The sequence below is a fragment of the Equus przewalskii genome, chromosome 29, assembly GCF_037783145.1.
Source record: "Equus przewalskii isolate Varuska chromosome 29, EquPr2, whole genome shotgun sequence".
Taxonomy (NCBI): domain Eukaryota; kingdom Metazoa; phylum Chordata; class Mammalia; order Perissodactyla; family Equidae; genus Equus; species Equus przewalskii.
This window is the reverse complement of record NC_091859.1, coordinates 23,662,383-23,674,791: the sequence shown is the minus strand read 5'-3', so window position 1 is coordinate 23,674,791 and position 12,409 is coordinate 23,662,383. Positions and strand designations below refer to the sequence as shown.

At 41.2% G+C, this 12,409-nt stretch overlaps 1 protein-coding gene across 7 annotated transcripts in view; it reads right to left on the bottom strand.

Moving 5' to 3' along the window:
- Nucleotides 1-12,409, bottom strand: part of APAF1 (apoptotic peptidase activating factor 1) — a 68,439-nt gene that overhangs the window by 55,498 nt on the left and 532 nt on the right. For 3 of the 7 annotated variants that reach the window (XR_011534642.1, XR_011534645.1, XM_008519891.2), the window contains exons 1-6: nt 11,357-11,963; nt 8,985-9,163; nt 8,663-8,852; nt 7,806-8,003; nt 3,004-3,187; nt 15-127 (exon numbers count right to left, since the gene is read on the bottom strand). Coding sequence is in view for 3 of the 7 variants with exons in the window: in XM_008519891.2 (XP_008518113.1) it covers nt 15-127; nt 3,004-3,187; nt 7,806-8,003; nt 8,663-8,852; nt 8,985-9,122 (823 nt within the window). In the remaining 4 variants the exon portion in view is untranslated. Of the gene's footprint in view, nt 1-14; nt 128-3,003; nt 3,188-7,805; nt 8,004-8,662; nt 8,853-8,984; nt 9,164-11,356; nt 11,964-12,409 lie in introns of those variants that run through there. The other 4 variants (XR_011534644.1, XM_070599917.1, XR_011534643.1 and 1 more) reach the window with 2 other exon arrangements.

Genomic DNA, 12,409 nt, shown 5'->3' with positions numbered 1-12,409 from the left:
TTAATAATCCTTACCCATTACTGAATCTGTAACACTCCTGTCTCTGGTTGTAAGAAGAATCTGACACTGATTGTCAAAAGCTTTTAATACCCAAGGATCCCAAACATCATCCAAGATCAACAGAGACCTAATAAAAAAAAACTGTACTGAGTCACTAGTGACATTTATTTTAAGCGTCTTTTAAAAAAAGAGAATGCCATTTAAATTTACAAAATAAAAAAAAAGAATAGATGTCTACTTCACGGTTCTTCCTCTTTTCTTTACTATCTCTTTCACAATATACTGATTGAAACAAGGGGAAAAAAAATTAGAGACTTTCTCCTCCTCCCACCCCAAGTCAATGCATATAAAGTTAAGGACCCTATAAAAAGAGGACTGTGTATACCACATAAGAAGTAGAAATCAGTTTACCTAATGCCTAAAAAAAACTGACCAAGTAATGGGATTTTTCCAGTTCAGTCGTTAAGGACCAAAACCAAAAGAGAACTGAGCTTTGGTTAGTATTAGAATGAATCATAGAACAATAACAATATTTGACCTTTTTTTTTACCTACAAAACTAGCAATTTTATACGTTCCAAGCTAATAGAATACACTAGCAAGAATACTACTTTTAATGCGGTAGGATTTTGGTAATTGGGATTTTATAAAAATAGTGTTCCAATTTGATAAGTAAAAACTGATGTTGTCTTTTTAATTTGCATTTTTTATTAGTGAAGTTAACTATAGAAGGCCCTCTAACTATTAAAGCTATTAGCTCTTTAATTTCCAACCAACAAATCAGTTTGTTTATTCATAATGATAAAGAACCTCTGTGCCAATTCCCAATTCCTCTCCAAAAACTTTTTTTAAACTAACCAGAACAAATGGAGAAAAAATGAAACTAAAATCTGATAGCATAATTATACACTAGTGTTTTTATCTGAATGGCACACTACTTCTTACACTATAAAAAAAGACACTAGGGGGCCAGCCCTGTGGCCGAGTGGTTAAGTTCATGTGCTCCACTGCAACAGCCCAGGGTTCCGCCAGTCCAGATCCTGGGCGCAGACCTGGCACCACTCATCAAGCCATGCTGAGGCAGCATCTCACATAGCAAAACTAGAAGGACTTGCAACGAGAATATACAACTATGTACTGGGGGGCTTTAGGGAGAAGAAAAAAAAAAGGAAGACTGGCAACAGATGTTAGCTCAGGGCCAATCTTTAAAAAAAAAAAAAAAAAGACAGGGGCTGGCCCCGTGGCCGAGTGGTTAAGTTCACATGCTCCGCTGCAGGCAGCCCAGTGTTTCGTTGGTTCGAAACCTGGGCGCAGACATGGCACTGCTCATCAAACCATGCTGAGGCAGCGTCCCACATGCCACAACTAGAAGGACCCACAATGAGGAATATACAACTACGTACTGGGGGGCTTTGGGGAGAAAAAGGAAAAAAAAAAAGACACTGAGTACATACACAGGTTGGAAAATTGCAAAAGCATAAGCCAAAATGATACTGAGAGAAAAACAAAATGACCGGCTTTATAAGCCATGGTCTGATACATCTGAGAGTGGTAACAATATTTTCCTAAACAGAAATCACTTTTATTTTTGCAAAGAAAGGAAGTAGGACTAGGGAGAAGTTACTGAGCAAGAAAAGAGGGAATGGTTAGTGGTCTCAATCCTATTTCCTCCAGGAAGATGGATACCAGTGACTGTCAAGGGGAGGAGGATATAACAGAGGGACATGGAAGAGAAGGAAGCCAGCGAGAAAGGAGCTGGGCCTCTGTAGCGAGCATGCACCATAATCACTCAGGAGGCTTTTTCCAAAAGTTACTCCTCTCATCCAATATTCTGGTATTAATCACCTTACCAATTTGAGAATCACTGCCATATCAGCATTGATTATTATTATTACTATTATTACTGTTACATATGAAAGTGTACTGCACTGCATCAGTAGGTACATTGAGGCATTAAAAGAAAAAGGTCAGAGCCATTACCTAATTCTCATCCAATTTACTGTTATACTCCTAAGGAATACTTTATTCACCTTTGTACTTGGAGCATTTGACCCAGAACCTGGCACAACACTCAGTGTTAACTAAATGAACAAATGAAAGAATGGCTGCTAGATCACAGAAATCAAATCAACAGATTGAATCCCAGGTTATACTCAACATAAGCAGCAACTAAGCTGTTGTCTCCCTTCAAGCTAATGAAAACTGTGAAACAGCAGATAGTGCCTGGCGAATAATTATAATGGTTTTTTTTTTTTGAGGAAGATTACCCCTGAGCTAACATCTGCTGCCAATCCTCCTCTTTTTGCTGAGGAAGACTGGCCCTGAGCTAACATCCGTGCCCATCTTCCTCTACTTTATAGGTGGGACGCCTACCACAGCATGGCTTGCCAAGCAGTGCCATGTCCGCACCCAGGATCCAAACTGGCAAACCCCGGGCCACTGAAGCAGAACATGTGCACTTAACTGCTGCGCCACCAGGCCGGCCCCTAATAGTATTTATTGAATGAATGAATGAACTATTGAAATAAACGAACCCTTGAAGTACAAGGAAGTAGAAGAATTACATGTACCCAAAAATGAAGACAACACAATGGAAGGGTCCCACTAAGTAAATAATCCTTCCTGACTCAGTCTTTTACCAGTTGCCTACACTTATTCTGTCTCTTGTTCAATGTTAAGCCATTAGAAAAAATGCATTCAACGTAAGAAGCTTAGATTTTCTAGCAAAAACTGCTCAACAACTCATCTACTTAAGAAAAATTTCTTGAGAGCCTACAGTGGCACATAAGAGATGATGTGGTAGGTAGGATGCAAAGAAGAGAGAAGTAGCCATTTTTAGGCAGCCACTTTTTTTTTTTTAACATGAGAAAGAGAACAGCAGGAAAGCAATGGTTCTTTCTTAGATCCTCTACCAAACGGCAAGAAAAGGGTATGATGTTCTCAAGATGTCAGTAGTTAAGTCTCATTGAGACTTCATACACCAACTAAACCTGACCATCTGTACCTTGGGTGTTTGCGCAGCATCAGAATGCGGAGACGGTCTTTAGCCTCTTCAATATTAAGTGGAAGCCTCTGGGAGAAACTCTCATCTTGATCCAACCGTGTGCAAAGATTCTGCAGTTTCATCAGAAGTCCAGATTTGTCTTGTTTCCCAACTGAAAGCCAATGCACACCCCCTGGGAAACAACCTGGTGAGGAAAAGAATAGTAATCTTAAGGCCTTTGAACAGGAGTTCTCCTTTGAAACGTTTTACTGGTAAGCAGCAGATTTGTTCCTATTTGCAATCTCATCACATTATTCAACTTCTCTCCATTCAGAGTATAAATTTTGCTTGTAGGGTATTATTGAACTTTATAGCCTGAACCTACTAAGAAAAGTTGAAGATGTGAAGAAACAGAAGTTTGGAGGAAATCTGTTGCTTCTCAATAAAATCTCACCAAACAAAATTTCACAATCTTTGTCCTATGCCATGAATAATCACTGTACAGCAGAGTTTCGCAACTAAGCACTCTGGACATATTGGGCCAGCTAATTCGTTGTTGTGGGGAACTGTCCTGTAGGACTGTAGGATGTTCAACAGCCTCCTTGGGCTCTATCCACTAGATGCTAGTAACAATCCTCCTCCCCACTTATGATGACCAAAAATGTCTCCAAACATTGTCAAATTTTCCTGTGGGGGCAAAATCACCTCTGACTGAGAACCACTGATGTCCAGGAATGCATAACTCACTCCTTATGGTTCTCGTATAGAGACTTCGAGGACAGTACAAAATTAGGCTCCAGTCTATCTCCACTGCTTACTAGCTATGCAATATTTAGCAAATCACTTAACCTCAGTGTCACCTATTACACTGGAATAAGACTGTTTACCCCACCTATTTCAGAGTTGCTGTGAGAAATTAGTGATACAAAATACGTGAAATTGCTATCTTAATTGAAAAGGGTTATAAGAGACAGGATTATTAGTGATAAGTATCTGAGAGCACCTTAAAATATGAAGCTTTGAACCAATAAGTACCATATGAGAGTGGATATTATTATTACTGTTACTGTCAATTGTTATCATCATCATTATTAAGCCATACATATCTTAAAATACATATTTTTATTTACATATTACCAGGAGCCAAAAATCTTAAGCCTTCACAGTCTATACTTAATCAGTTCCACACAGATACAAAAAAAACCAAGAGGGGTCCCTATGTGTAAAATATGGTGAACAGTAGCATTAGATCATACCAGTGGCATTAAGTATAAAGATTTATATTATGTGACAGTAAAAGCATATGAAAAAGCAAAAGATAAATACAAAGAGTTACATTACACCAAAGAGCAATTTATTTACTAGTATTTGCAAATTAAATGCAAGAAGAAATCAATATTTAAAAACTTAATCACCCAAAAGAAATATTTGTGTATATGCACAAAGATCTATTTAAGACAGATTCTTTTGAGCACTATTCTAAGAGTTCTATGCATTAATCTACATTTAATCCTCACAGCAGACTATCAAGCAGACACTACTATTATCCTCATTTTATAGATAAGGAAACTGAGGTATAGAAAGGTTGAGTAATTTGTCCAAGGTTACACAGCTAAGAAGGCAGAACTGGGATGCAAACTTCCAGCATCAATGCTGAACTTCTAAACTATTCTGCCTCCACAAGGAAAACTGTTCACAACAGGAAAAAGCTGGAAACAACTTGCGATGTCCATCTTAACCTCCTGTTCCACTGCAGGCTTCCAAAGCCTGAGGTAGACCCAACTGAGGAAGGGGAGAACCTTATATATAAATGAAGTTTAGAGTATTAAATAGGACTTGACATTTTAATTATTGAAATGAGATTGTTTTTAAAACTTGAAATTACTAGGAACTCTGAACCTGTACAAGGCCAGAGAAAGAATCAGTTCCAGAGAAGAGTTTTGAACAGACAAAGAGGAAAAAAAGACTAAAGTTGTTTTCTGATTACACCCTACAAACCACAACACAATGGTTACATATTCACTAAATAAACCTAGTAAAACTGCCAAGGTTTATGATCATGAATTTACATTGGAACTCAGCTGGGTGATTTTCTACAGCAAAGGGGAAGCAAGCAATGGTCTGGATGGAGCAACAGGGAGTAAAAAGGAATACCTGCTCCATACTCCATCTTCTACCATAGAGAAGAAGGGATCAGCTTTAACTGAAGAGAAGGAGGGAACTAAAGAGCCAAGAGTATGTGCTAAGGAGCAACCGAATGCCAGGCAAAAAAATCTAGGCCCAAGCCTAGGAGGCAGCTGACAGGATAAATAGAGGATATTGTGGAGTCAATGGATAAGACTCTATAGGTCAGAAAACTGTAGTAGTAAACTTTAAGAACAGAATAGGCGGAGGTAGGCAAAGAGTAGAAGAGAATGTTTAACATCAAGATTTCAAAAGTGGTATTGTTTCTGGTAATGCCAAGGACCAGGGTCCAGTCTATGATCAGGGAAGGACATGGCTGAAGGGGAGTGAAGAAAACGTTTACTGCAGAAAGAGAGGTCAAGGAGCTGAGAGGCTAAGATTTTGGACTCATTCACATAGATATAGAAATCACTAAGAGTACCCCAAAAAGGTGGGGGAGGCAAGGCGGTGTGAGGATGGCACATAAAGACTGGGCAGGGTTCCAGTGTTCTGTACACAGGGGCACAAGGAGTCAGAATCGACTTTATGGCACTAACAAACAAAAATATATATATTGTAAGGAAATTCATCATAATATTGAAAGGAAAAGTAATTCCTTCACACGAAAGGAACCCAATTTTATCCTGAAATATCCTGGGTCATCAACTTTGCAGTAGAGGTAAAAAAAAAAAAAAAAAATGAATAATAAAAATAAACCCTTGGTCCTGAGATTTGTATGGAGCTGAGCCCCAGGAAACTTCTCTATAATGACAAAGGGGAAAAATCAGGGTTCAGGAATTGGACATACTTCGGACAAGAGTATGATCAATGCTGCTGACAAAGGCTGTGAGCTACAAACTAAAGCCAGATGTGTACAATAGATCTGCCCTAGCCTCCATCTTTCTAAATCTCTTAGAGGCTTACTACTTATTCCATTCATTTTGCCATCTCATCAGAAACTGTCTTGATTATGTATTGTAAATCAAAAAAGTTTTATTAACAACTAGAAGTCAGGAACTGTCTTTAAGTTCCCTTAGAACTCACTAATGAATACAGGCACCAGAGACTGAGGGAGCTATATAACTGTTCCTGCTGAATACCCTGAGAACCTACCAGACTCATCAAGGTCAGGAGTATACCTACCAAATGTCCTAAATCCTCTGCTATAGCGTGCCCTTCCCCATTGCAGTAACTACGCAATACCCTTCCCACCTACCCTACTCCTCCATTCCAACCTAGTCTGCCTGGCAAACTTCTATTCTTTCTCCAAACTCCAGCTAAAATGTCATCTCATTCAGGAAGCCTCTCCTGTCTATCCTCCTCCCCCAGAGAGAGAACACTTCCTTCCTTTGTTCTAATTTCGTACCTTACACTTGTTTCTACTGTTCAATTTATCATATATATCATAATTTGTTTACATGTCTGTCTCCCCTACTAGACGGTGAGTGAATTCCTTAGATGCACAGACTGTGCCTTCTTTTTGGATCCCCAGTGCCCAAAACAGTGCCAAGCTCCATAGCAGGCTCTCAAACATTTACTGAACACGTGAATACCTGAAGCGAGAAAAGTCAGTCACCAAATGTCAAATAAATCGATAAAACCTACCCGCAAAAACCCACTGGTTGCCACAGTCAACTCCCAATTTTTCTTTATCTTGGGACTTACAGATAAGAGAGACAAGTTACTAAAGATTTTTTAAAGATAAGCAACTGATAGAATTAATTACAGAAATGGAATTAATAGTTTAATACAGGATGCCAAACACACGGGAGAAGCACCCACTAGGACAGTCATTAATGGGAACTGAGTTTCCAAGAATCTCCTACCCCACAGCGCTCTAGCCCAAAACAGACACTCACTTGACAGGAAGATGGAAGTCTAGTACTGCCTCAAACGCAGCGATGTAACCTGGACAACCTTTCAAGATCCTTTTTCAACCCTACCATCCCCTGAATTGTTAAGATACAAGGGAACCTGCTTCATTTCAGTGATAATAAGTGCCGTCCAATAATAAATGAACTTACTGGCCTGGCTAACCAAGCCTCATTGTGACAGGTTAGGTAAAAAAATAAATTTCAAATTTAATCATGCCTGTGGTAGGCAGAATAACGGCCCCCCAAAGAAGTCCACATCTTATTCCACAGAACTTGTAAATATGTTACCTTACACAGCAAAAGGGACTTTGCAGATTCGATTAAATTAAAGATTTTGAGCTGAGATCATCCTGGATTATCCAAGGGGCCCAACGTAATCAGAACAGCCCTTATAAAAAGGAGGCAAGAATATCAGAGTCAGAGAAGATGATGTGATGACAGAAGCAAAGATCAGAGAGACAAAGATTTAAAGATGCCATGTGCTGCCAGCTTTGAAAATGAAGGAAGGAACCATGGTCAAGGAATGAAGGCCACCTCTAGAAGATGAACAATACAAGAAAAAGAACTCTCCCTAGAGCCTCCAGAAGGAACTCAGCCCTGCTAACTCCTTGATTTTAGCCCAATAAGAACTATTTTGAACTTCTGACTTCCAGAACTGTAAGATAATAAATTTGTGTTGCTTTAAGCCACCAAATTTTTGGTAATTTGTTACAGGAGCAACAGGAAACTCATACACTGCCTAAAGAATATCTCCTTAGCCAGCAACACATGGTAATCAAAACTTACCTTCTAAGAGGGTATGATCTCGAACAGCTTCTGCAGCTAATACAGACTTCCCACAACCTGCCATTCCATAAATGGTGACCCATCCCGGTTCACCATCCAATTTGAGGAGTTTCTGCCGAATTGCATGAACCAGCTTCTTTCTAGTAACAAAAACAACTGGCCTCTGTGGTACTCCACCTTCACACAGGACTGTCTTTACTGAAATTCAAAATAAAACAAGTAGGAATGAATACAACTTTGAGGTGGTTACACAATACCATAAAAACCAAAAAGAGCAAGGCTGAGGCCTTAGCCTCAAAATTTCCAAGAGAAATGAGAAAATGTGGCTAGCACATTAACTTCAACTTTCTGATTTCTCAGAACAGCTAGAACAAAAGCAAACATATACCTTTCAAGATGACTACAGACAATGGAAATCTCCATCTATACCTGTCCTTACTCACTCTATGCCTCCCTGACTCTCCAGTCTCCTTTTTCTCAGATTGAAAACTGGGAAGGAGAGCGTAAAGAGAAGAACACGGAATCCCTTTCAAGAACACAGATTCTTAGTCTTTCCTATGCATGAATTTGATAAACATAGAACTAGAGAAGAACTTAAATACAGGCCTATAAATTGTCTTATTATCTCTAACAATTAGGGTATGTATATTATTACCTCAGCAGTAGACAGTTCACTGGGCAAGAAGAAAATGTGAGAGTTAACAGAGATGCAAATAAAAAGACTTAAATTGGAAAATATAGTTTTTTCACATGCATTTTTTCAATGAACTAATCAGTCTCTTCAGCAGACTCTATCTACAGTAACACAAAGCTGCAGCAAGGTAGCCATTGTGAGAGAAGGTATCATGGATACAAACCATATGAAGTTACTCCAACAAGCGAATCTTTGCCATTGGAAGAAGAGAGAACAGGAATGCCACCATGGAGAAGGGCAGCAAGATCTTTATATCCTTCTTGTAGGAGAGCCTTGTAGAATGATATGTAGCAATAATTATCCTTTTTAAGTATCATTTTAATTAACATAGCTGCTTTTTGCTGTCGAGTGGGCTGGAAAAAAATAAGTAGTTTAGCATGCTACAAAGAATATGTTTGCAACATAAATTAGTGGAGACCAGTACAGGTTCCGAAATAAATTCTAAAAATTTTTAAGAAAGCATAGACTGCCTCAGAGGGCTTTACCTCATTTTTTACTTTTTCCTCCTCCGATACTGTTAAAACTCCATCACTAATCATGTAATCCATGATGTAGGAGGTTTTGATGTCCTTTTCCAGGGCTTCTCTATGTTGAAGTAAACAATTTCGAGCTTTTGCATCCATCCTCCTTCAAATTTTTCTCTTTCTGAACTGTCAACCATGAACTACAAGCAAAACATCAAAATATGTGTTAGGCCAATAAAGATATGAAAAGATGTGTAACCTCACTGGTAATCAAGAAATGTAGAGAAAATAAGATTTATTTTGCGAAGATTTTTTTAAATGGACAAAACCAAACGCTTTCAGAGATGTGCAAAAATAGGTATTTTTAGGCACACTTGAGGAGAGTACAAAATGGATGCAACTTTTCTGGAAGGCATTATGATAAAATATAGAAGTGTTTACAGTAAGCACTGTCTTTTTAACCCAGAAATCCCACTTCTAGGAATTTACCTCAAGGAGACATTCAGATAAGTATGCGAAAATATGCACAATAAGAGTTAACAGAGAGTGTGTTGAGGTGAGACAAAAAGATGAAAACATCCTAAACGCCCATTATTCTGAGTATGGATTAAAAAAATTAGAGTATGTACATAAAATAGAATATTACACAGCCATTTAAAATGGTAAGACACATCTCCACGTACTGACACAGAAAGATGCAATGACACATTGCTGATTGAAAAAATTAGAAATATGATCCCATATATAGAACAAAATATTTGTCAGTATCATATAAATACATAGGGAGATGTTTAGAAGTTTGTTCAACAAAACGTTTGGGTTACTTCCAATTAGCAAGATTTGGGGGCCCCCCCATATCTTTTTTGTACTTTTCTACATTGTCTTAATTTTTCTCAAAATACATTATCATTTTTACGATTAAAAAAATTCTTTTAAGATTTTATAAACAGTGGCCATACTGCAGTCCTAATGCTTGGAAACCTCGTTTTCTTTGTCCAATATAAGACTAAATAGAGCACTATTGGTACTGAGTATTAGTTCTTGCTCAAGGTGAGTGTCAGCTCTAGGTCTTCAGTGGTAAACACATTTCTCACATGCTCACTCCACTAATGTTTCAGCTGAGCTGCTAAGTATGACAAAACTACAGAAAATACCCTCTGACGTCATTTCTTGAATTAAGAGGACACAAAGAAAGAATAATATTCTTCACAGTACAATACTCTAAGTTTCCACCAGCTTTATTTCACATACATTGCAAACTTTTCCACGGGTATAAAACCCAGATCGGGGGCTGGCCTGGTGGCATAGGGCTTAAGCTCGTGCCCTCCACTTTGAAGGCCCAGGGTTCACAGGTTTGGATGCCAAGCAGATCTATACACCGCTCACCAAGCCATGCTGTGGGACGGCCCACATACAAAATGGAGAGAGACTGGCACAGATGTTAGCTCCGGGCCAATCTTCCTCACCAAAAAAAATAACCCAGATCAGAATGTTTGCAAGTGTTTAAAATATTAACAGAACTCTAGCCAACATATTACAGTGAGTGTCTAAATGTGTTTGTTAATTTATTCATTCAATAAACATTTGAGCTCCTCCTATGTGCCAGGCCCTAAGTCTACAGAGAAGATTAAATCATATCCCTGAAGGTATTCACAATATAGCAAGAGAGAAAAATAGATAATTAGAATGTGATGTCCTAAACGAAAAAATAGAGATAAACACAAGTAATTTAGAGTGCAGAGAAGAGCAGCAATAATCATTAAGCCTCACTGATGACCATATATTTTTAAAGTGCAACTAAATGTGGCACCATACTTATCAAGGTTCAAAAAACGCCCAGTACTGGCCTGAAACTGATCGATAAAAGAAAAACTTCTGATTAGAATCAAAGCTATCATATTTTTTAAATGTTAATGTTTTATGCTCTCAATTTAAACATAAAACATCTAATTTTTAATAATAAAAGTCGATTTCATAAAACAAAAACGACTTTTGTAGGCTACGTCCAATAGTTAAGCAAATAGACACTCTGACAATCTGAAACTAATTTCCAAGTCTACCTAGCCATATTTAAACTAAATATGTAAATTTCCTACGTTTTTAAAGTCTGCACAAATATTCTGAACAAGTTCTCAGTGTCCCACCTTTCTCAATCATATCAAAACGGGAAGTCAAAACTCTTCACAGTTGGGAAATGGAAAGAAAGTAAAGGGCAATTTCATCCACAAAAAAACCGTAAGAGTTGACTACTTCCTCCTTGGATAATTTCTCTTCCTGGTACAGGAGTAGGATGATAATCAATTACACCTTGTCCCAGAATTCTGAGTCCCTGAAATCGGCTACTGAACCTCTAAAGAAAGCAGCTCGGGCAGCAAAGCAAGGCGCAAACTTACCCGAACCTTCGCCCCAGTGTCTTACGGGGAAGAGCGGCCCTTCGGGGCCAGACTGAGAGATCAAGTTTCGGGATGAAAAGGCCAGAGGGCCTCCAAAGGGCATGGAGGGCTCGGGGCGCAGCCCCGGGACAAGTCCGGACCTCACAGGCGCCGCACCGGGGCCTCGGCAGCCCGGGGAGCCTGAAGACCCCCGCGCACCTCCGGCCGGCGGAGGAGGCGTCCCCGCCGCTGGCTGACCACAGTCCCGGGGCGCGGAGGGGAGGCCTGGCCCGAGGGCCGCCCTCTCGGGGAACCCCACCCCCGACACAAAGAGAGGAGAGCCACTCGGGTTGTCGCTCCTTCCCTCCGGCGGCAGTTGCACCCCAGCCACTCGGGACGCCGCCGCGGCTACCTCCAGTCCTGGCGGGTCGCTGACGGCCCAGAGTTCCTCGCCGCCGGCTCCCTCACCCCTTTGACCCAAGAATAGAGCACCCGCGTCCACTTAATACCGCCTCCTCTACGCCCCAGTCCCACAGAGCAGTCAAACCCCGCTGGACCCGCCCAGTCCGAGCAGCGCGCGCCCGCGCATGCAAATAAACACGCGCCGAGCCCCTCGGGGCGCACGCCGCCGCGCGCGCACCCGCTCCAGCTGGTGCCCACGCGCGCACAGGGAGCGCCCCCCACAGCGCCCCGCAGCGGGGGCGTGGCTAAGCCACAGGGGCGCGCCGCGTCCCAAGGAAGGGAGGCCCGCGGCGGCGGCGCGCTCGACGTGGCGCGAGCGGCTCCGCCCCGCCCCCGCGCGTCCTGGCGGCCAGCTCGCGCCCGCAGCTATGATTTCTTCAGGTTTGCAGCGTTAGCGCAGAGACGGGCGGAGGTAGGCCTCCTGTCCGCCTCAGCTGGAGGACCTAGGAGGCGGGTGGCTGGGATGCGCTGTGAAGCAGCGAGGATGGCCGGCAGAGGGAGGGGACTGGTTTCCGGGCGGCGCCAAATCCGAGAGGGGGCGCGGTCACCGCCGAGGCTGCCGGCGGAGCTCAGGCGGCCACGTCCCGATCCCCCAGGGTGAAGAGGCGGCCT